Genomic DNA, 19,646 nt, shown 5'->3' on the forward strand with positions numbered 1-19,646 from the left:
ATTCCTTTTGCATCTTAAATAACTGGCGTAATAGTGCTTTCTTGGTATAATTCAGAACTAGAAGAGCATGTCCTCCAATGAATATTAATAGTTTTTTAATCATTCCTTGTCATGCATCTAGACCAACATCTAACTTAGAAGCACATGCTTGCTAAACGAAAACAACTTGAACTTAAACTCAATCAAACGTTATTGGAAGCAATTTGAAGTTATCGATAGATAACGAGGTATTGCAACTCAAAATGTGCAAAAAATATATAGAACTTCAAGTGGATAAGACTCGGACAAGACAAGACATCTTCAAGACTCGTAAACAACCATTGTTTGTAACAAGCACAATTTTAAATACACAATTTTCTGACAGATAGGAGAGAAAGTTTCTTATGAAAAATGAAACCTAAAAATTAAAAAATATAAAACTCTTATAACTGAACTCTTAAAAATGAAATTCATTCATATTAGACTCGTCTATACTCCCAGAGATTGTTTTTTTTAGTTTATGTTGTTAAACTATAAGATTCTAAAGAGTGCCTTTGTGTCATGTACATTATTGGGTATAGAACAGAAAGTTTGCTATTATTTTTAATTTTTAATGCCACCTCGTAACGCTTGTGTTTCTTTTTCAGGTATGAACCAGGAAGGCACAATCAAAAAACATGTAGATACAACAAAAACACGGGCTACGTGATCTTTTCCGCCATGGGTTCGTTCTTCATACCCATGGTGGTTATGTTGTACGTCTACGTGCGGATCTCGTGCGTCATAGCCCAGAGGCACGACCAACTCAGCCACATCGACACGTCATACCACCAGGTACGTACGGCGAATCGAACGTAAAATCTAGAAGAACCCAGAAGGCAATCTTCCACGTACAATATTTAAGGCACCAAGTTTAGGGCTTCCTTGAACCCCACACCTTGTGTCAAATGATCAATGGGAAATTTTAGAAAATAATTCGACTAAATAACTGACTTCGAGATAGTGGATCTAATAGATAGGTTTTTAAAAAATATCAATATCGATATATGAACAAAAATATCTATATGTTGACCAAATATATCGATATTTTATCCATAAATATTTTTTTAAAAAAATTTAATACAAACATAAAAATACATTTTGAAAATCATCGATATGTCGGCGTCGATTTTTTTTAAATGTCGATATATGTTTATGTAGAAGAATAAAAAATATGATATTTTTAGATCATATCGATATTTCTAGACAACAGCCCTAATCTTCTAGGAAATCCTGGAACAGAGTTCGATAGTAGTCTAAAGCCGAGTTAATATTTTTGGTACTTAATTTTAAATATTGCCAGGAGGGAGACATCTAGGTTTCAAGGTGTGTTACTCCAGTGCAAAACTATCGATATTTTTGAAAGAATATCGAGAAATACCGATCAAAAAATATATATCGATATTTTATTCATAACTATTTTTTAAATAAAATTTAATACAAACATAAAAATACATTTTCAAAATTATCGGTATGTCGGCGTCGATTTTTTTTTAAATGTCGATATATCTTTATGTAGGAGAATAAAAAATATGAATACATCCTTTTAACCATATCGATATTTCTAGACAACAGCCTAATATCCTAGGAAATCCTGGAACAGGGTTCGATAGTAGTCTAAAGCCGAGTTAATATTTTTGGTATTGATACACTATTTTAACTTCGATATATTTTTTTCGGAGAATAAGGACAGTCCCAAGAAAAAAGTTTCGATACTCTATAGCCTAGCTAATATGTTTGGTACTTAAGGGACGCTAAGAAAAAAATATATAAATACATCATATATCGGGGCAAAAAAAAATATCGGTATTCTCTAAAAATTTTAAAAATTAAGGGTATTTTTAATTAATATTCTATACTAGCGACCCGCCCCGGCTTCGCACGGGTGCAATGCTGATACTAAATTAAATACACTACAGACAAAATATGAACGTTGTATATAAAAACATAGCGGCCCGCTCCGACTTTGCACGGGCATAAAATATATATGCCTATGTCACTCAATGAAAACATGATTAAAATTGATCCAGTATTTTTGGTTCATTCATTACTGCCCTTGGCCTGCACGCATTAAATTTGGAGTAAAACAGTTCCTCTTCCCCTATACTTACTATGAAGATTTCCTGCTATCTTTGGAATATCTAAATTCATACATTTTTTACACATTTTTAAACGCAAATTTTAAATTTGTAATATCTCCGAAAATATTTGTTTAATTTACATGCTGTAAGGAACCATATTGATCTATATTAATTGCACACTGTATTTAAGGTACTTAATTCGATAAGGATTAATGCCGTATTGCTTAAAATACCTTCGTAAATAAGCCATTTTCTCACGTAGAAAGTAAACAATAAAAATGGTTAATGTGGGTTATCCCTAAAAGATAAACATATACCATCGCGGACTTTTTTGTAGACCTTTTTATGGTGTACAATACTGTAGTACATTAATTTGATCTAACTCGTAGGGTTAGGCAGCGTTTTTGCTAATTGCTAAATAAGCCTAAAAAAATTGGTTAATTTACGACATCACGTTAGAATCCTCTAAAATTAGCAATGTTGCCTTAGTATATTATGCATGTATTATACATATAAACCTTCCCCTTGAATCACTCTATCTATTAAAAAAAACCGCATCAAAATCCGTTGCGTAGTTTTAAAGATTTAAGCGCACATAGGGATATAGGGACAGAAAAGGCGACTTTGTTTTATACTATGTAGTGATGATCAAAGTGTAATAAACCTTTAAAGTTAAGTAAAAGTTTTGAATGCTTATTAAAAACAATTAAATGGCTTTTATAAATTTTAAGACATACATTTAATTTCTTTGATAAATTATGGAAAAATATCAACTAACATAAATATCGAAATATCGGGCAAAAAAATATCGATATTTTTTGAGAAAATATGGATATATCGATTTATCGATATTTTTCGGTACCCTTAGCTTCAGGAATCTTCCTTTTTGTATCTTCTTAGTATAGTATATACGAGGGAGGTTAAAATATGATGAAGACAAACGCTGGAGATGACGCGCATATATGTTTTGAAGGTCGTGGCTTGTGTATGTGATAGATGAGTTCCTTATGAAAATTGTGGCATAGTTTTCGTCGGGAACGCATGCTTCACGTGCGTGCTACGACCATGAGTGAACGTCAAGTTCCGACCGCTGTAGCGCAACGTATTGTCATTCGTTTTTTGGGGTAGGAAGGCGTTAAAAAGACGGAAATTTTTCTGAGTTTGCGAAATCAGTTTGGTAGTGAGTGCCTGAGTAGGGTTGCAATGTTTAAATAGGCCAAAGCATTCAAGGACGGCCGCGAAAGCTTCGAGAATTAGCCACATGATCGTGAACCAGACAACCTTCGCCGCGCAAAACAACAAATTGGTTTGTCAATGCAATGATATCGGAATTAGGGTGGGAGGTACTGGAACACACCCTTTAAACTCCGGATTTATCACCCCGCGACTATCACATGTTTGGACCACTGAAAGAAGCCCTCGGAAGTCAAAGATTCAACACTGATGACGAGGTAGAGGAGTTCGTGCGCACATGGCTGTCCGAGTTTCCCAAGGAATTCTTCGACACCGGCATCAAAAAACTTCCGGAAAGATGGACAAAATGCGTAACTAGTGAGGGGAAATACCTAGAAAACTGTAAATTTTTGTACATTTTTTCCATAGTAAATAAACGTGTCAGAATATTTTTCTCGATCATATTTGAACTACCCTCGTAATATAGTTCGCCTAAATCTGAATTGCTGAGCACTATTAACTAATATTTACGTAGGAAAGCGCTTTAGTAAGTAATTCTAATTGTTCGCTTTGTTCAAGAAGGGAAAGCAAAACGTTCTGCAGGCAGAGGAATCGGACGTGGACAGGGCGTCGTCGGAAACGGAAGAGGGAAACCACAGATGCGCCAGGTATTACCGACATCTGCATGCATGGTTAGTTCTCTTTATGTTGTTATAACCCTTTCTGATCGCCTCTAACCATCCAATGGCCCTACATCTTTTGTTTTCTTCAAGCACTTGCTGCCGTTTAACTAAAACTGATGGATATTTTCCGTATTTTAGCAGTCACAACCTAGAGATCCTCAGCAATCACCGGAACAGCACCGCGGAGACTCCCAAGAAGTCTTCGAATTCCACGAGACTGCTTCGGCCAAACATGAGTTTTTCTTATCCCAATCATGAGCCTCTGACGCCCGTGAAAAGTTCCAGTAGCTTTTTCAGGTAGGAAACCTCTAGGGAGGATATTTTTGAGGACATGGCAAATCCGAATTGTTTAATAACTCCTGGAAAATTGGGAAAAAATAAATTTATAATAACACTCTGTGACAATTTTCCTTTGTTCTATAACATTAAATAAAATGGATTTTTTGTCAAATTGTACTTGCTATACGCAAAAACCTAAACGGATTTTTTGTAACACGTACCACTTTAAAGTTATGATAAATTAAAGTACTATGAATAAATAAAGACAGGAACAATCTAATATTCGAGGACATGTACTAACCAGCAACTGTTTTAGATCTTCCTTACCACCGCGGACCAGACCAGAACCCCACATACATCTGGATGCCTCCATGCTAAACTACGAGCCAGCCTCCAGAGTATCATCGTTCAGAAGAGAAACAAAGACTGCACAGACACTTAGCATAGTTATGGGTAAGCATCCTCTCACCCCTCTGTCACCGAATCAGCTCAGGTTCTCGATTTTCAGGTGGCTTCATACTGTGTTGGCTGCCCTTCTTCATCTTCTACCTGTTAACGCCCTTCATACAACAGAACAACGTCAACCAGCTCATCATGCAGTGCTGCACGTGGCTGGGTTGGATCAACTCGGCCATAAACCCTTTCATCTACGCCTTCTACAGTCCCGACTTCAGAATAGCCTTCTGGCGGTTGACGGTGAAGCACTTCAAAAGGGGCACCTACAATCGGGAGTTTGTCGCTTCCCAGCAAAAAAGAGCGGAAGCCGGCAATCTGATGGCCAAATGACAAGAGGACGAGGTGTGAAAGTTCCCGAAATCGTTGATCGTGCGTCAGTCGCCCGTCAAGTGGAGCCACACTTCGGTAAAAGAATCCAGAGTGTAAACAGGAATGTACATACATATGCTTCCAAAATGCATTTATTGTCACAATCTGTATATTCAAAAAAGCCCAAGACACCATTATCTAAAGACTTACGTCATTTTATAGGACCTGAGAAAAAATCACTTAAATATCACCCTATTAAAGGCCATTTTTTTATATATTTTTATCATCGCCATAATATTACACTTTATATTTCATTCTACTGCATAAATATAACTTTTAAAATTCATTTAAAACTAAATCTGAATAAAAGTAAACACTGAGCTATGTATTTAATTCATAACAGGCTTTGTGACAACCACTTTTCATAACTGACAAAACAATATCTTTGCAGAGTCCATCCAATAAAACAGCTAATGCACGTCATCAACACCATCGAACGTTTTACCAAATTCAGTTTATAAAAACATAAAATCCCTTTTAAACTCGGGACATTTTTCTTTATCATTTTACTAATTAACATTTTTCTAGTTAAAAAGAGACAGAATGTTATCTGATCCAAGCATTTAACTAAATCGTTCTATAAAATTCGATTTATGTTGGTACTGGTCGTCACCGTTGTCATATGTTAATGTAAATATAATAAAACAACTTTAACCTACAAACTATTATGACTGTTTAATTAACTTTAGTTTAAGTCGTTTAATAATTATGCGTTAAATGTACTACAATATTAATATAAATTATATTTTATCACATTATTTTCAATATTTCATTATTTTATTTACATTAGTATTTTGTCAGATTCAAAATAAACGAAAACTTAAATTTGGCGTGGCAACGTTGCAATTATAATTTTTGATGACGCGCATTGACTGTTTTATTGGATAGACTATATTTAAGATTATATACCTTCCTCAATTTTAACAAACTTTGACATATTTTCAGCATTTTATCGGAAAACAATATTATTTTGCCGATATTTTTTACACAAAACGCAACTCCCTTGATATTATACTAAAACTTGATTTAATTATTTCATATAACTACACAAATAAGCAAATAAATACTTTAGGATCAACGACCAAAGATAATCTGACATCTGTCATGTGTCACATTATAGTGCAGAAATAAGGGGCGATTTAAACAGAACTGAAACGCCGTCTGGCGGTTGAAAAACGAAAACGGTAAATTTTATCTCTTTATTCTTTGAACTAACACAGGTAATTAAGAAAATATATAAATTACGTACGTATTTATTAACAATAAAAATGTTGACAAGTTTATAATTAGTAAAAATATTATCTACAAACAAAAATTTGACAATTAAGATTGACAAACATTTTTGGCGCTTAGTACTAACCTGTGTAGTGCATGAATTGTTCATTACATTGTCAAGTATCAATGATATATATAATTAATTGATTATATCTTATATAACATTCTATTGACATTTGAGGTGAATATACATACCCGTTTTTGTACGATATTTTTGAGCAGAAAATTTGTTCAACATTCTGTCAAAGTTACTGTCTATGTCAGTGTCAGTTAAAGACTTCAATAATTCAGCTTTTATAAAACGATGTCATTCGTGAAATAGTCTTTTATGTGTGGGATCTTGGGCTTTGATGTGTTAACGGTTGCAGCAACAAACTTCAAGGACAAATCGTCCATAATAAGATATATGTACAAAAACTAAGGGGAAATATACTGCTAAAGTTAAGTCTGTTAAGAATAATTCCATTCTGTTAGAATTAAAGAAAACTGTATATAGTAGGCTATAAAAAATAAAGGACTTTTATAGGTCTTAGGTAAATACACCCATACAAACAACGTATCGAGACAATCATTTCAAACTTACCCACGCGAAAGTTAAAATACGATTGTTTCCATTAACTGTGTCTAGTCAATCATGATATTCCAGAGACCTTCGGACCTATACAAGTCATGCGAACATGTAATAAAAAAACTATATAGATATACAGAGTATGCTAAGTATTTCCTTCATTACTAAAAATTCTTGTATTACTTAATGCTAGTCAATTCAAACCAAATATCTCGAATATTATATTTTGTAATAATTTAAAATATTTATTGTTAGATTATAATAAATTAGCCAGTAAGAAACCGTCATTTAAACTATATGTATTTAATAAGGCCATATATGTACATATACTTCTGCAAAATGTACAAAAAATGCTGTAAATGTTCCAAAGAATTATTTATAGTTTATTTTTATTCCATGGGTGTTACAAGGATGTTAAAATAGAGTGTTGTAATAAATCAAGTTGGCATTATTCTGATTGTTTCATTTTCTTTATGTTGTATTTGACTTCACAACAAATTTTGTTATATAAATTTTTTCGGTCATGGCATTGCAATTATTCTGTCCGTAAAAGCCAGACGCAACCACAGTCTAATCCCAAACATAATAATTGTGACGTTACGGTAATTTTCGTGGCTTACCTAATATAAGAACAAACAAATTTTATTTTGTTTAACTGAAATATAAAGACACAAATAACTATTTTTATTAAATACAATTTTAATTCCCTTTTAAGACAAATTCTAAGACATTTGACATCAAATATTATCTGACCTCTGTTATAAATAAGCTTATGAGCATGTGACAAACGCTTGACTGGCCTTAACTTTTTTATGTAGTATGTAACCATATATACTATACACTATAGGTATGTAACTTATTCTTGTCAGGTATAAGAAAGATGAATTGGGCTTGTATATTTGTCGTCGGGTGAAAAACGCGCGACCACCTGCGCCAAAGTATGACCAACCAACGATTTCAAAGTGCGAGTTGATTGCTTGAATAGATTGTCATCTGCAACATACTTTTTAACACCCATTGTTGTCGTTAGGTGGCACCACCAGTTAATAAAATATACGGTAGATCAGAGGTAGAGGTAAACAAAAAGTAATCGTTGTTAAAGCTTACATGGGAACTGGAATACGGAATCGTTTAACACGTGTGGATACAAAGTTACACGTGATTACTGAAAGGATGGACAGGACATCGGTTAAAGGCAATACAAGGCTTATATTTACACTGTATGTATTTAAAAAATTTTCGTTCGGCTTTAAAAACTTAAAACAAAACAGAAGCACCTGAGCCCTCTTCCAGTTATTCTGTAAATATCTGAATTTTAGCCAATTTCCCGCATATCGCAGCTGTGTCTGAAGCTCATGTTTGATGGGATCAGCAGAGTAAGTGTTTGCAAAGAAGCCGTGTCATATGAATGGAAAACTGTGTTGTTGCCTTTCCTACACATGTCTGTAACAAGGGACAGCGTTGAAGAGGAAGACTATCCACACTACTGCTTTATAGCACAAACTTGTATTTTGAAAATTAGTATCAATAAAATAATCGTAAATGCCTTGCTTTTATTACATTTGTTTTTGTTTTCAGCTTATATATTTATTACATATAATATCACATGCTATATTAAGTGGTTCGCTCTATACAAAGATTTATTTGGTCAAAACATAGTCAACAATATAAATAGAGAATCCTACAAATCTATATCTAAATTCAATAAAGATAAACTATAAATATTCAACAGAGGAAAAACAATCCAATATTCTTGCTCCATAAATTATTGCGTATATCTCTTAAATATGTACGTATTTTTTATTGTTATTTGAAATAAATACATTTAAAAAAAAGTAGGGATTTACTACCTATATATAATACCGGTATTAGCTTAAATTCAGTTAAAAGAATTGTTAAAAAATATATAACATGTCTAAAAAAGCCGGGTAAACAAAACTACCAGTAAGATTTAACTACTTCTGATAGCTTATCGTTATATAATTGACTCAGCTTTGCCTATCCGATACAATTATTAAAACTGCCTAATCTTGCTCCGACTAAATCCATCATTACGACTCTACACATGTACAGTATTAAAGCTCATGAATACTTCCTGAAATAAAAACGAGAACATCGTTTAAAAAAAAAGATTAGGAACTTGCACACATAAAGGGCTCGTACGTATCGATCGAACTGCTACAACTCTCTAGGCTACTATCCGTGACGCTCCCCGCCCGGCTTACAGGGCGATAAGCTTGCATTTCTTGCCGGACCATTTCTCCATCATCTTCTTGTGCTCCTCGACATCCCTGGCGGTCATCTGACGCGTCTGAGTCGCTAATTTTCTCGGGTCCAAGTTGGCGCCGAACGTTTGTACGCCTTTAGCTAACCTGCTAAGAGGCGAAAACAGCTCCCTCGCGCTGGATACCGGGCTGGCGAGACGGTTCTTTAGGCCCGAGTCGCTCTGACTCTGAGAGATGTTCTTTTGAATGTCGTAATCGGACGAGGAACGATCCATGGCCGCCTTGTACTCGACGATAAGGGAGGGGTCGTCGATTTCACCCGAAGAACGACTGTGTTTCTCGTGCAGCTTCAGTGACCTCGGTGGTGAGAGCTTCTGCTCTATACTCGGTACGTTTTCGGTAGTTACCTGTAAAGATAACGGTGAAAATAACATTGATCGATAACTCCACAGTAGCTACATACCTGAATCTCTGGAGCAACTCCGTGTACAACACCAGTTAATTGCATGTGATTCATCTGTGATGTCTCCTTTCCGCTCACCATATTTTTCTTCTCCTCCAACATACCCTCGCTGCCGTCGCTTGTACTATTATTTTGACCCATAACAATTCCAACGCTGGGTAAGAACACGTCCTCGTTCAGCATCGAGCTTTCGGTGCATTCCAGACCCTGTTCCACGCTAGCTGCACCGCTGGAATCGGTACCGGATCCAGGGGAGGTCCTCGGCTGGAAGATGGAGTCTTCGTATTCCTCGTCGGACTCGCTGGTGCTGTCCGGTCTAGTGGACTGTCCTATGGTGAAGCGCGGCTTGGGTTTCAGCTTGGATTTAAAGGATATCTTATTGAGTTTGGAAAATTGCTGGGTCATATTCGATATCGCCTTGGATCCTGAAAAGGTGTTATACATATATTAGAACATGAAAAATTAAGCTATACCAGGTCTACCGGAAAGTCTTTAACGTTTTTTTCGGAAAAGAAACTCAACCAAACATAGAGCATTGTCTCGCGACGAAAACCATTTGGCCTTGGAGTCGACAGGTGATAAGCATGATTTGTTGTGCCTAACGTTTTCAAAATAAATCCGCTTTTCATCACCCGTGTCTCTATTCGATGCAGGAATGAGTTCCGATAGTACCTTTGAAGCAGAATTTCACAGACGATTTTTCGATTTTCCATTTGCCTGCCATTCAATTGATGTGGCACCCATCTTTTTGATTTTCCCCATTGCTTGATAAATTGTCGCTATTCGTTTCTTGCGCCACATTTAACGCTTCTACCAATCGTTTTTGAGTTTGGGTTGGGCCTTCGTCCAATAACTCTTGCAGTCTCTGCACTTTTTCGGTTTAACAAAACGTTATTTGTCTTGGAATTGAAATCATATTGAAATCACCGCTTTTGCGTAACTGTAACTCACCGTAACTTTCTACCAGCAAATGATGACTTTTAGCGACTTTTTTCTTTTGATTAAACAAGAAAAGTAATGCACGTAAAGTAATTCACGAAAAGTCTCCGGCCTGACACATAGATGGCGGCACTAGAAATAAATCCACCCTCAAAAGATGCGTGTATAAATTTGACAGCTGTCGCAACTGCAACTTTTATTGTTGTGAAAAAAATATATAAAAGGAATTTCGCATGTTCATAAAATATTGCTTTTTGAAGGGAAAAAACACAGTTGAAGCAAAAACTTGGTTTGATTTCGAGTTTCCGGACACTGCCCCAGGAAAATCAACCATCAAGGATTGGTATGCTAAGTTTAGACGTGGCGAAATGAGCACCGAAGACGGTGAAAGCAGTGGACGCCCAAAAGAGGTTGTTACCAACGAAAACATTTTAAAAATCCACAAAATGATTTTGAATTACTGTAAATTGAAATTGAATGAAATTGCAGACACTCTAAAGATATCAAGTGAACGTGTACATCATATCATTCACGAATATTTGGGTATGAGAAAGCTCTGTGCAAAGTGGGTGCCGAGCGAGCTTACTTTTGACCAAAAATAACGACGAGTTGAAGATTCGGCGCAGTGTTTCGGGATGATCAAGCGTAATAAACCCGAGTTTTTGCGTCGATATGTGACAATGGATGTAACATGGCCCCATCATTTCTCTCCGAAATCCAATCGACAGTTATCCGAGTGGACTACACACAATTAATCCGCTCCAAAGCGTGAAATAACGCAACAGTCGTCGTTTGAAGGAAGAAAATTTTAGACAAAAAAAATGTGTTTTACAATGGTAGGCCGGGAACTTTTCAACTGACCTGTTATGCTAGCGGAGTATCATTTTGGTAAAAATTTATTCGTGCTAACGGCAATAGCTTTGTGGGATAAAAGTTATTAAAAAAAGGGAGTTACTTTTTCACCCACCTACTAACTTAGAACTAGTTACCTGCACTTTTAATAGCTGACAGTTGAGTCTCAGACACGTTCCTGGTGATTTGAGGCAGACTCGCCAGATCCAGGTAAATGCTGGAGCTCGTGGTGCTACGGTCGACCAGGACTTTCGATTTTCGCTTGTCCAAGGCCTGACCCAAGTTCAACGGCACCGGAGGCAACCCGGCAATGTCAATCGCAACTGAGAACGCCTCGCAAATAGTCTTCAAAGACTCTGCAATCAGAAGGAACGATAAAACGACACGCTGACCCACCGTATGGCTCATTACCGATTTCCTCGTCGACGTTTTTGATGAGCACCGCCATGTTATTGAAGAACCTCAGCTGAGTCGACCTGAACATGTGATAATAACCGGAAACGCCGTCGACCTTATAGTTGATTCTTATACAGTGCTTATTTCTGGTGAGTTTAAACAGGTTACCTGTCGACTGAGGCATTCCAAACTCCAAAAGATCGATATCTTTCAGTTCCACTCTTTGGTATTTGGTAACTTTATCCACCTGAAATAACAATCAGATCATTGAATGAACAAGAAAACAGGACGGATAATTACCCTACAGAATTCATGGTATCAGTCATAATAATAAAAATAGGAGAAAGAAAGCCAATGATATTTCATAAAAAGGGAATCAAACTAATAGAATGTACAGACTAAAACCCATAGTTAATCATAAATAATAAAGGAGGTTTGTCAAAAAATATTGAGAGATCCAAAAAATACTGATTTTTTAAAGAATTATCATAATGAAGAGCAAAATAAATTCATTGGTTGGAAAAAAATGATATATCAGAAAAATACTGATTTTTTAAAAGACTTATTATACTGAAGATATGAAAACGGGTCCTTGACTGGACAAATAGTGATTTTGTTAGATTCGGTAAACCGAAGAGCAAAAAAAGGTATCAGAAACAACGAACTAGCAATAATAATATAAATATATCGATATGGGTCCCGCCTCAGACAACCCCATCATGTGGAGCCATTCAATCATTCATGTCTTAAACAAAATGAACTGTTACCTGGTCATCATAATCTGCTACGTAATATGAATCCCTGGTCAAGATTAGAATAGAGTCCATCTCGGTTTCGCTAGGATCTCCGACAATCGGATCGGCATTGATCAAGCCCCAGGATCCAACCACCAGTTCGGGTTGATTGATCAGCATCTTCTTACAGTCCTCGATCAGCAACTTTACATGCTCAGCCGTAGCTATATTATCCTCTTCGTAATTCGATTTGGCGTCACTGAACACATCCTCCGACACATAGTTACCTAAAACAAGAGGTTTCTGAACGGTCAGGTTAAGTATTTAATCGGAATAAGTACCTAACATTATGTCTATCGTGCCCTGCCTGGCCGAATCCTTGAACCGACTCAGGTAGTACCTAAAATAAATCACAGGCAATTAGTATCGGTGCCGTAACCGACCCACGCGTCTTACAGGACATCTGACTTACTGCAAACCCATTGAACACTAGCCTTCTCACCTGTTATAAGGCATTAAAAATTACGCACAAGAAAACAACACACAGAAAAAAAAACACAACCAAGGGGGAGTTAGTACGTATTTTAATTCAGCGCAGTTTAAAATTAAATGATGAAACAGTCTTGGACACTGACCTAGACATTTGATAAACGAGATGGGCTAGTTCGAATTCTTGCTGCAGCGCGAGATGGGGGGCCACGGAGGGGGCCTCCTCGGGCAGGTACTCGGTGGCGATGCAACTAGCCACCCTGAGGTACGCCCAGAAATCTTGAATTTCGTAGTCCCTCAGGGGGAGGCCCTGAGCCACGTCTAGGGCGCATTGGCGCACGGAATCCTTAAAATGATTGGTAAAATATCTACAAAGGATAAGGAATAACGGGATTTTAGAGTTATTCAATCGGGCATTAAGCGTAAGTCGGTGAGGTACGGATGTTTTCCCCCTTGAATTGCAACGTTAAACAAAGGACTAGCCGGGAATTTCGAGTGGTTGTCTTACCTGTTCGCGGAGTTCATGCCGTCCTTCATTATTCCGGTGAATTTTCGCTCGCCGGTTCTCGTATAGTCGCCCTATAAAACCATTTAGAAGATAGAAACAGGGGGATACTAACCGTAGCGGAACTACCTTTAAAGCGTTGGTACCGGCGTACTGTTTACTGATAATATCTCCGTTATTCGCCCACAAAAGCTGGAAGGTAACCTTGATGTTGTTGGGTATCTCTCCTTCGGGAGATACCAGACCCAACTTACAAAACTGCATCTCCATCACGGCTTTTCCCAAAGCCGTCTACAAAAGGGAATCACCGAAATTAAAACATCTCCAACGCCCGCTTGTTTTTTTTTACCTGAACCACATTCGTTCTATCAAGACAATCCATGCAATTTACGCGAAAAACACCATTTTGCGAACATATATGTCCCTGCTTGTCCCGCCAGCAATAGTTCATATCCTTCAGGATGTCCTCGAGAGCGCCGATCAATATCGACACGTTCTCAAAATGCATACCCTTACTATAAACAGAACATGACAAATCCCGAGATAAAACTCCGAGTTAAATCAACTCACCAGTACTCGTGAAAGTCAAATGTGACGTACGTTAAGAAAGGACTGTCAAGCTGTAACATGTGATTAGAATAGGCATCGAAAATCACTTTCTCCTTCCCCGTCTGATCGACCAGATTAACGGCACTGATCGGTCCGTATTTTTTTATTTCTTTTGTAAAATGCTTATCGAAGGCCACACAGTTTTCATTCTCACCTGAATCATTATGAAAGTTAGGATGCTTTAACGTAACCTACTAGATACGTGAAAAAGCACTCCACAGTTGCCTAATGACGATAATTTTTATTAAAAAACAATTTTGTCATTAAACATGGATTACTTTTTGACATACCTAATAGTTTTAACGGTGACTTACCTTTATCCAATCTAGGAGGCGGTCGATATTTGTATCCGGGTTGAGACCAGAAAACAGGCACTGAACCCCGGACTTGAAGAAATGAAACCTCGTGACTTTGATACATTATAATCTGCTCCGTTTCCACATAATTCGCCACCTCGCCATCTTCGTCTACCCCACGTCTTTTATACCTAAAACACAAGATTCCAGTACAACTCAAAAATATTGGTGACGCGTATAACAAACCTTGTCCCAGCTCTAAACCGACTTCTCCTTGATAATATACATAAGGTGAAAATTTCATAGTGTTTCCCCTTGTCTTCATCATCTAAAAAATTACCTACATCTACTTTGCAGTCTTCTATCTGGATATATCCTTGAATTATTGGTAATATCCAAGGATCACAGAGACTATTCTAAAATAAAATAATTCCTTCCACTGTTGAGGCGATATTTTAAAACATTCCACACCAACCTGACTGTTTATCAAACACCCCAACATATGTTTATTCCAGAAGAACTTATCGTCCACAGTTTTCCAAAGACATTTGGAATCAATCAAGTTATTCTTCTCTAGATTGCATAACCTTTGTAATGAGTTGGTTAGGTCGGTAGTGCGTGAATAATAAAATGAATTAGTATCTGTGAAAATTTTATAGAACTCCTCAATTATCTGTTTTTCGAATTTATCTTTATCTTTGATATCTCTCTTTGGCATCCCAGTTGCGATAGCTGCAGCTTGCTGAGTGGTGTTCTTTATAGTGTTACCAGCACTTTTAAGTGTTCCCCATGTCTTGCTCAAAGTGTTTTTTTGAATTTCTAGTAGGGAATTCGTATTAGTCACCCTTTTCAAACCAATTGTTTGATGTTTTTGACAAGGTTTTAAATTCAGCGTCACTTCCTCGTGATTGAGCGGCAAAAATACGACTGATTTGATTTTGTAAACGTCATTATCACCATGTAATTTTCCCACAGAAGCACTGTCTTTTATCAGCAACAATTTCGGATCAAACAGAGGAACATATTCTACCTTCCCAATGATTCCATCGCATACCCCCAAACACACAGGGTCCTCCGCATCAGGCAGGTCCCATCCTGAAACCATAAAGAATGCAATTTCTGTGATGCAGTCAGTACAGAAACTCTAAGATGAAACTGGGTTAAAGGAATTATTCCGACAACCTACCTGTTTTCGGGATGAAAGCTCCAGTGTTTCGATCCCACCACAAGGAATATTCGTCTTTTACAAAAATATAAAACTCGTTGGTACGAAACAATTCCATATTAACATTTAAAACACCACAAAATCTCTAAATTTCACGGGGAGCTGTCACTGAACCAAAACACAGTCAACCTTGAGGTTAAGAAACGTCAAAACAAATGTAACAAAAATACAAAATAGACACTTACGCAGGTGTGAGCGAGAACGGGATAAAAAAAGTGAATAATCAGTAAGAAGGGAGAATAATCAATGCTGCTAGCTCATGCGAAATACTTTCTCAAATCAGTTCAAGGAAATCCCTGTAAATTTTTTAGACGATTAGCCGGAACGCTTGTATTAATCATGAGATTATTTACGTGCTGTAAACGTGAGTTTGTCGTGTAAACCCAAATAGATGTATACCCACACTCAAAAAATATAATTTCTATAAAATGGGTTGAATGTTTGAACTAAGCAAATTATTCCTATGTTTATTCCCTTTATATGTTTGATTGTATACCTTTATGTGTATATTAAAACAACAAATTATATAAAATACATTTACTTTACACAAAGTATTTAGTCAGATAAATCCAGCTGGTTAAAAAACCTAGATATAATACAAATAAATAAACTTAAAGGTAATGAATCCTCTATACTAATACTACTATCTAGATTAGCACGAATATCTGAACACTTTTTTGTGAATTCTCTGAGTATGAAACAACAGTCTGGAGTCAAAGGTTTTTCTAACAAGACTAAAATTGCATAGATCCAAGCTCCGGCATTTGGTGTCAACTGCTTATTATCAGTGGTTAAAGCATTAGATATGTCCTGCAACATTTGTACTTTTGCTGCCTGTGAATACTGTGTTATTTCCGAAAATATTGGTGGAGCACCTTGAATGTATGCCAACAAATCATCATATTTGAACCTATCTTTCCCAGGCGCTGGTTTTTCAGTGTTATTCACAAAGTTCCTTAGTTGAGTAAAACTTTCAAGTGCTTTATCTTGCCACTCTTTGGTAGGATAAAACTTATCTAGTGCTTTTTTATTAACGACATCCTAAAAAGTTGCACAATATTTTGCAAAATAATAACTATACATTTCATAACTTACATTGTTTATATGAACAGTTTGGTTTTTGTTAAACCTCGAGAAATCTTTGTTAGCTGTAACCCACTTTTTACATTTCTTGGTCCTCTCATATATAACATGTTGCAAATATTCCTCCCCTAGATATTCGAAATAACTGATAAAGTTTAAATCTTGATTATATCAGAACTTTAATACCTGTTTGTGGTATAGAATTGGGATCGAAATCTTCAGGTAAAGATACATCTAGAGCTTTTTTCTGAATCCCAAACTCATCGTCGCTTGAATCCGAGTCACTCGGATGCATTTTCGTTGTAAACTGCATAATTTACTGAAAATTTGAAATCAAATTTGATGCATATCCATAGAACCTAACCTAACAAACTGAGTTTTTGTCATCTATAACCCCAAACGATATTCAAAACAAATTTCGAAAATTTTCAGCCATGGACGGGAAGATTCCGCTCATAATTAAATGGAGCGGGAAAGAATACGAGATCTATATATCCGAGGAAGATTCAGTGGCTGACTTAAAAAGGGAAATTTTATACAAAACTGCAGTGAGACCAGAGAGACAGAAACTTTTGAATTTAAAATTAAAGGGTATAATTATATAGTAACATTGGAATAAAATAAACTGTATGTTTTTTAAGGAAAAGTTACGGACGAAGAATGTAAAATAAGCACTTTAAAACTGAAACCAAACTTCAAAATAATGATGATGGGGTCTCTGGAACAAGATATTGTTGAGGCCAATACAGCTCCAACTAATATGCCAGAAGTCGTTAACGATTTTGATATTGAAGGTGCATAAGATAGATAGTTTTTACTTGAACATCAGGTTAATGTATTTCAGATGAGGAAGTTGCTATAGAAAATCAAGAAGTATATTTGGCCAAAGTTGCACGTAGAGTCAAAGAATATGAAATTAACATTTTAAATGGGTTAAGGCCTGGGAAAAAATGTTTGGTGCTGGACATTGATTACACTTTATTTGACCATAGAACTACAGCTCAATCAGGTTTGTCGTTATCCACACATTTGAGTAATATAATGAAAGATAATTAATGTTAAAGGGTCTGAATTGATGAGACCTTACTTGCATGAATTTTTAACTAGCGCATATGAGGATTATGATATAGTTATTTGGTCAGCTACCAATATGAAATGGATCATAGAGAAAATGAAGCTACTCGGCGTGGACAAGCATCCTAACTATAAAATTGCTTTTTACTTAGATTCTTTGGCAATGATATCTGTACACACACCAAAGTATGGGGTTATTGATGTGAGTTGCTCTGTGTGTATGAATTAGGATGTCATGGGGCTATCGATTTTTCTTTTATGCAGGTAAAACCTCTAGGAGTAATATGGGGTAAATTCGAACAGTTTTCACCAAAAAATACGATAATGTTCGACGATATCAGAAGGAATTTCATCATGAACCCTAAAAACGGACTGAGGATTAAACCATTCAGAGAAGCCCACCTAAATAGGTAAAACACGTATTTCATGGTTTTGTGTACTGTTCATTTCGTTTTTTAGGTTTAAGGACAATGAGCTTCTGCGTCTATCGAAATACCTCAAGGATCTTGCGGAACACTGCGCCGACTTTACCAAAATCAATCACCGACATTGGGAAAAGTACAAGCCCAAGAAGAGAAGACATAGCAAGGATAATCGGGAGAACAAAGACCGGGATCGGGCCGACCGAACGGAGTGTTAATACGTGGAATTCCTGCTGCCGCTACTGCTATCAAAAAACCTCTCGTCCTTGCTCGTACCAACAAAGCATTAAAATTATTTCACCGACAAATGGAACAAAGTGTTCGATATTTAACGTTTAGTGGACAGTATTTGTTTTTAATTGTTAAATGGCAGAAAAAAATATACATTCTTGTTCGTATGTGGAGGGTTTTTACTGAGCCAGCGACCGATTGACCTTAATTTATTAAAACAATTTTCGTGTTTTGATAAACATCAAGGGTGGCGTCAGCGGTTTTGCCGAATCTGAATTGTTGTTGCTTGATTGTAAATTACAGAAACAAAATATTTCAATTAAGGCCATAGGTATCATAAATACATTATAATAACCAAGATATTTTCTTTTGAGGACGGTTCTGGCCGCGAAATAAAGTACTCCGTATTTTGTGATTTTGACCTTATGTCAAGTACGAAAAAATCGTGTTGTCATAGTGAAAGACAGTTATTGTATAGTATTAAGTCTATGTATCAAAAGCAAGTGAATAGAGAATGGCACAAAGTAAAATAAAATGTATTTTTGAACAAATTAAAACTTGTTTAAAATATAGTTTAATTAAAAAATTATACACGTTGCCACTATAATCACAAAAAAATGGTTTTATGAATGATTATTAGAGCTATTCATTTTTAGTGTTATCTGTCCACTTACAAATACGAAAACAAAATTATAATAAACAAAATCAATATGAGACTCGTTTCTGTTAAATGTTAACTGATGTTTCATATCCTATAATAATGACCTCTTGTTCGGTTAATCCTGCGGATTTTGACTAATTTCGCTTGAAAGCAATTGAAATAACGTTTATTGATTTTTTGGAACGGTGTCCATAATTCGAAGGGGAGAAAGCGGGTTTGTGTGTTCCTGGAATCTAGGAATCGAAACTATAAAATGTTTACAAACCTTTAAGTTAGTGGAATTGTCCCAAATTAAATTAAATTTTTAGTGTACTTTAAAGAAATTGTTTTACATAGATCTTCAAAATAATATAAAAAGCATTATTACTGACAGATTTTTTCGTATTAGTAGAGAACCGCCGAAGCTGATCGAAGTAAAATAAAACAAATAAGTTTAAATATTTTTAAAAATGCTCTAATCTATTTGAAAATTACCCTTATTTTTTAATTATTGGCTGTTTTCGGAGAGCTAATATAATAAAGATTAATTAACCTGTCTTC

General features: G+C 36.0%; 4 protein-coding genes across 12 annotated transcripts in view; 2 read left to right on the plus strand and 2 right to left on the minus strand.

Annotated features, from left to right (window-relative positions):
* Nucleotides 1–7,353, plus strand: part of LOC143199386 (putative G-protein coupled receptor No18) — a 148,269-nt gene extending 140,916 nt beyond the window's left edge. For 2 of the 5 annotated variants that reach the window (XM_076409171.1, XM_076409170.1), the window contains exons 4-8: nt 627–813; nt 3,852–3,964; nt 4,094–4,252; nt 4,551–4,687; nt 4,743–5,170. In XM_076409171.1, the coding sequence (XP_076265286.1) occupies nt 627–813; nt 3,852–3,964; nt 4,094–4,252; nt 4,551–4,687; nt 4,743–5,020 (874 nt within the window). In that variant the 3' untranslated portion in view covers nt 5,021–5,170. Of the gene's footprint in view, nt 1–626; nt 814–3,851; nt 3,965–4,093; nt 4,253–4,550; nt 4,688–4,742 lie in introns of all 5 variants that reach the window. The other 3 variants (XM_076409174.1, XM_076409173.1, XM_076409172.1) reach the window with 3 other exon arrangements.
* A 1,082-nt stretch (nt 7,354–8,435) lies between these two features.
* Nucleotides 8,436–15,783, minus strand: sp3 (phosphatidylinositide phosphatase spermathreecae). 3 transcript variants are annotated; one of them, XM_076409141.1, is made up of 15 exons: nt 15,597–15,770; nt 14,886–15,505; nt 14,657–14,826; nt 14,429–14,601; nt 14,076–14,268; nt 13,855–14,020; nt 13,635–13,796; nt 13,509–13,579; nt 13,147–13,368; nt 12,853–12,911; nt 12,545–12,798; nt 11,793–12,024; nt 11,519–11,737; nt 9,591–10,015; nt 8,436–9,534 (listed from the first exon to the last, which is right to left on the minus strand). In XM_076409141.1, exons 1-15 carry the CDS (start codon nt 15,691–15,693, stop codon nt 9,124–9,126), a joined length of 3,474 nt encoding a protein of 1,157 aa, XP_076265256.1. In that variant the 5' UTR covers nt 15,694–15,770; the 3' UTR covers nt 8,436–9,123. The 3 variants fall into 3 exon arrangements, with proteins under 3 accessions (XP_076265256.1, XP_076265257.1, XP_076265258.1); XM_076409142.1 differs by lacking the exon at nt 13,147–13,368 and having other exon boundaries at nt 15,597–15,783; XM_076409143.1 differs by lacking the exons at nt 13,147–13,368; nt 13,509–13,579 and having other exon boundaries at nt 13,621–13,796.
* Nucleotides 15,784–15,861: 78 nt separating this feature from the next.
* On the plus strand, nt 15,862–18,612 carry Ublcp1 (Ubiquitin-like domain-containing C-terminal domain phosphatase 1). 3 transcript variants are annotated; one of them, XM_076409183.1, is made up of 7 exons: nt 15,862–15,999; nt 17,151–17,309; nt 17,360–17,512; nt 17,563–17,727; nt 17,783–17,994; nt 18,057–18,202; nt 18,252–18,612. In XM_076409183.1, the coding sequence occupies exons 1-7, from the start codon at nt 15,882–15,884 to the stop codon at nt 18,430–18,432; spliced, it is 1,134 nt and encodes a 377-aa protein (XP_076265298.1). In that variant the 5' UTR covers nt 15,862–15,881; the 3' UTR covers nt 18,433–18,612. The 3 variants fall into 3 exon arrangements, with proteins under 3 accessions (XP_076265298.1, XP_076265300.1, XP_076265299.1); XM_076409185.1 differs by lacking the exon at nt 15,862–15,999 and adding an exon at nt 16,129–16,252; XM_076409184.1 differs by lacking the exon at nt 15,862–15,999 and adding an exon at nt 16,799–16,940.
* Nucleotides 16,158–17,106, minus strand: Gem2 (Gemin 2). Its single transcript, XM_076409191.1, has 3 exons — nt 16,905–17,106; nt 16,731–16,846; nt 16,158–16,676 (listed from the first exon to the last, which is right to left on the minus strand). Exons 1-3 carry the CDS (start codon nt 17,029–17,031, stop codon nt 16,191–16,193), a joined length of 729 nt encoding a protein of 242 aa, XP_076265306.1. The 5' UTR covers nt 17,032–17,106; the 3' UTR covers nt 16,158–16,190.
* Nucleotides 18,613–19,646: the final 1,034 nt, after the last annotated feature.

Source organism: Rhynchophorus ferrugineus, unplaced genomic scaffold, assembly GCF_030347505.1.
Source record: "Rhynchophorus ferrugineus isolate W39M unplaced genomic scaffold, kcgeb_rfMv2 rfM7, whole genome shotgun sequence".
NCBI lineage: Eukaryota > Metazoa > Arthropoda > Insecta > Coleoptera > Curculionidae > Rhynchophorus > Rhynchophorus ferrugineus.

Excerpts from the sequence above, each read along its gene's own strand:
- sp3 (XM_076409141.1), bottom strand. The coding sequence starts at position 15,693 with ATGGAATTGTTTCGTACCAACGAGTTTTATATTTTTGTAAAAGACGAA. Across the intron at positions 15,506-15,596 it reads AGCTTTCATCCCGAAAACAG|GATGGGACCTGCCTGATGCG; the intron begins GTAGGTTGTCGG and ends TTATGGTTTCAG. Across the intron at positions 14,021-14,075 it reads TTTGACTTTCACGAGTACTG|TAAGGGTATGCATTTTGAGA; the intron begins GTGAGTTGATTT and ends TTCTGTTTATAG.
- Ublcp1 (XM_076409183.1), top strand. The coding sequence starts at position 15,882 with ATGCTGCTAGCTCATGCGAAATACTTTCTCAAATCAGTTCAAGGAAAT. Across the intron at positions 17,513-17,562 it reads TAACGATTTTGATATTGAAG|ATGAGGAAGTTGCTATAGAA; the intron begins GTGCATAAGATA and ends AATGTATTTCAG. Across the intron at positions 18,203-18,251 it reads AGAGAAGCCCACCTAAATAG|GTTTAAGGACAATGAGCTTC; the intron begins GTAAAACACGTA and ends TTCGTTTTTTAG.
- Gem2 (XM_076409191.1), bottom strand. The coding sequence starts at position 17,031 with ATGCAGTTTACAACGAAAATGCATCCGAGTGACTCGGATTCAAGCGAC. Across the intron at positions 16,847-16,904 it reads CAATTCTATACCACAAACAG|GGGAGGAATATTTGCAACAT; the intron begins GTATTAAAGTTC and ends TCGAATATCTAG. Across the intron at positions 16,677-16,730 it reads AAACTGTTCATATAAACAAT|GATGTCGTTAATAAAAAAGC; the intron begins GTAAGTTATGAA and ends GCAACTTTTTAG.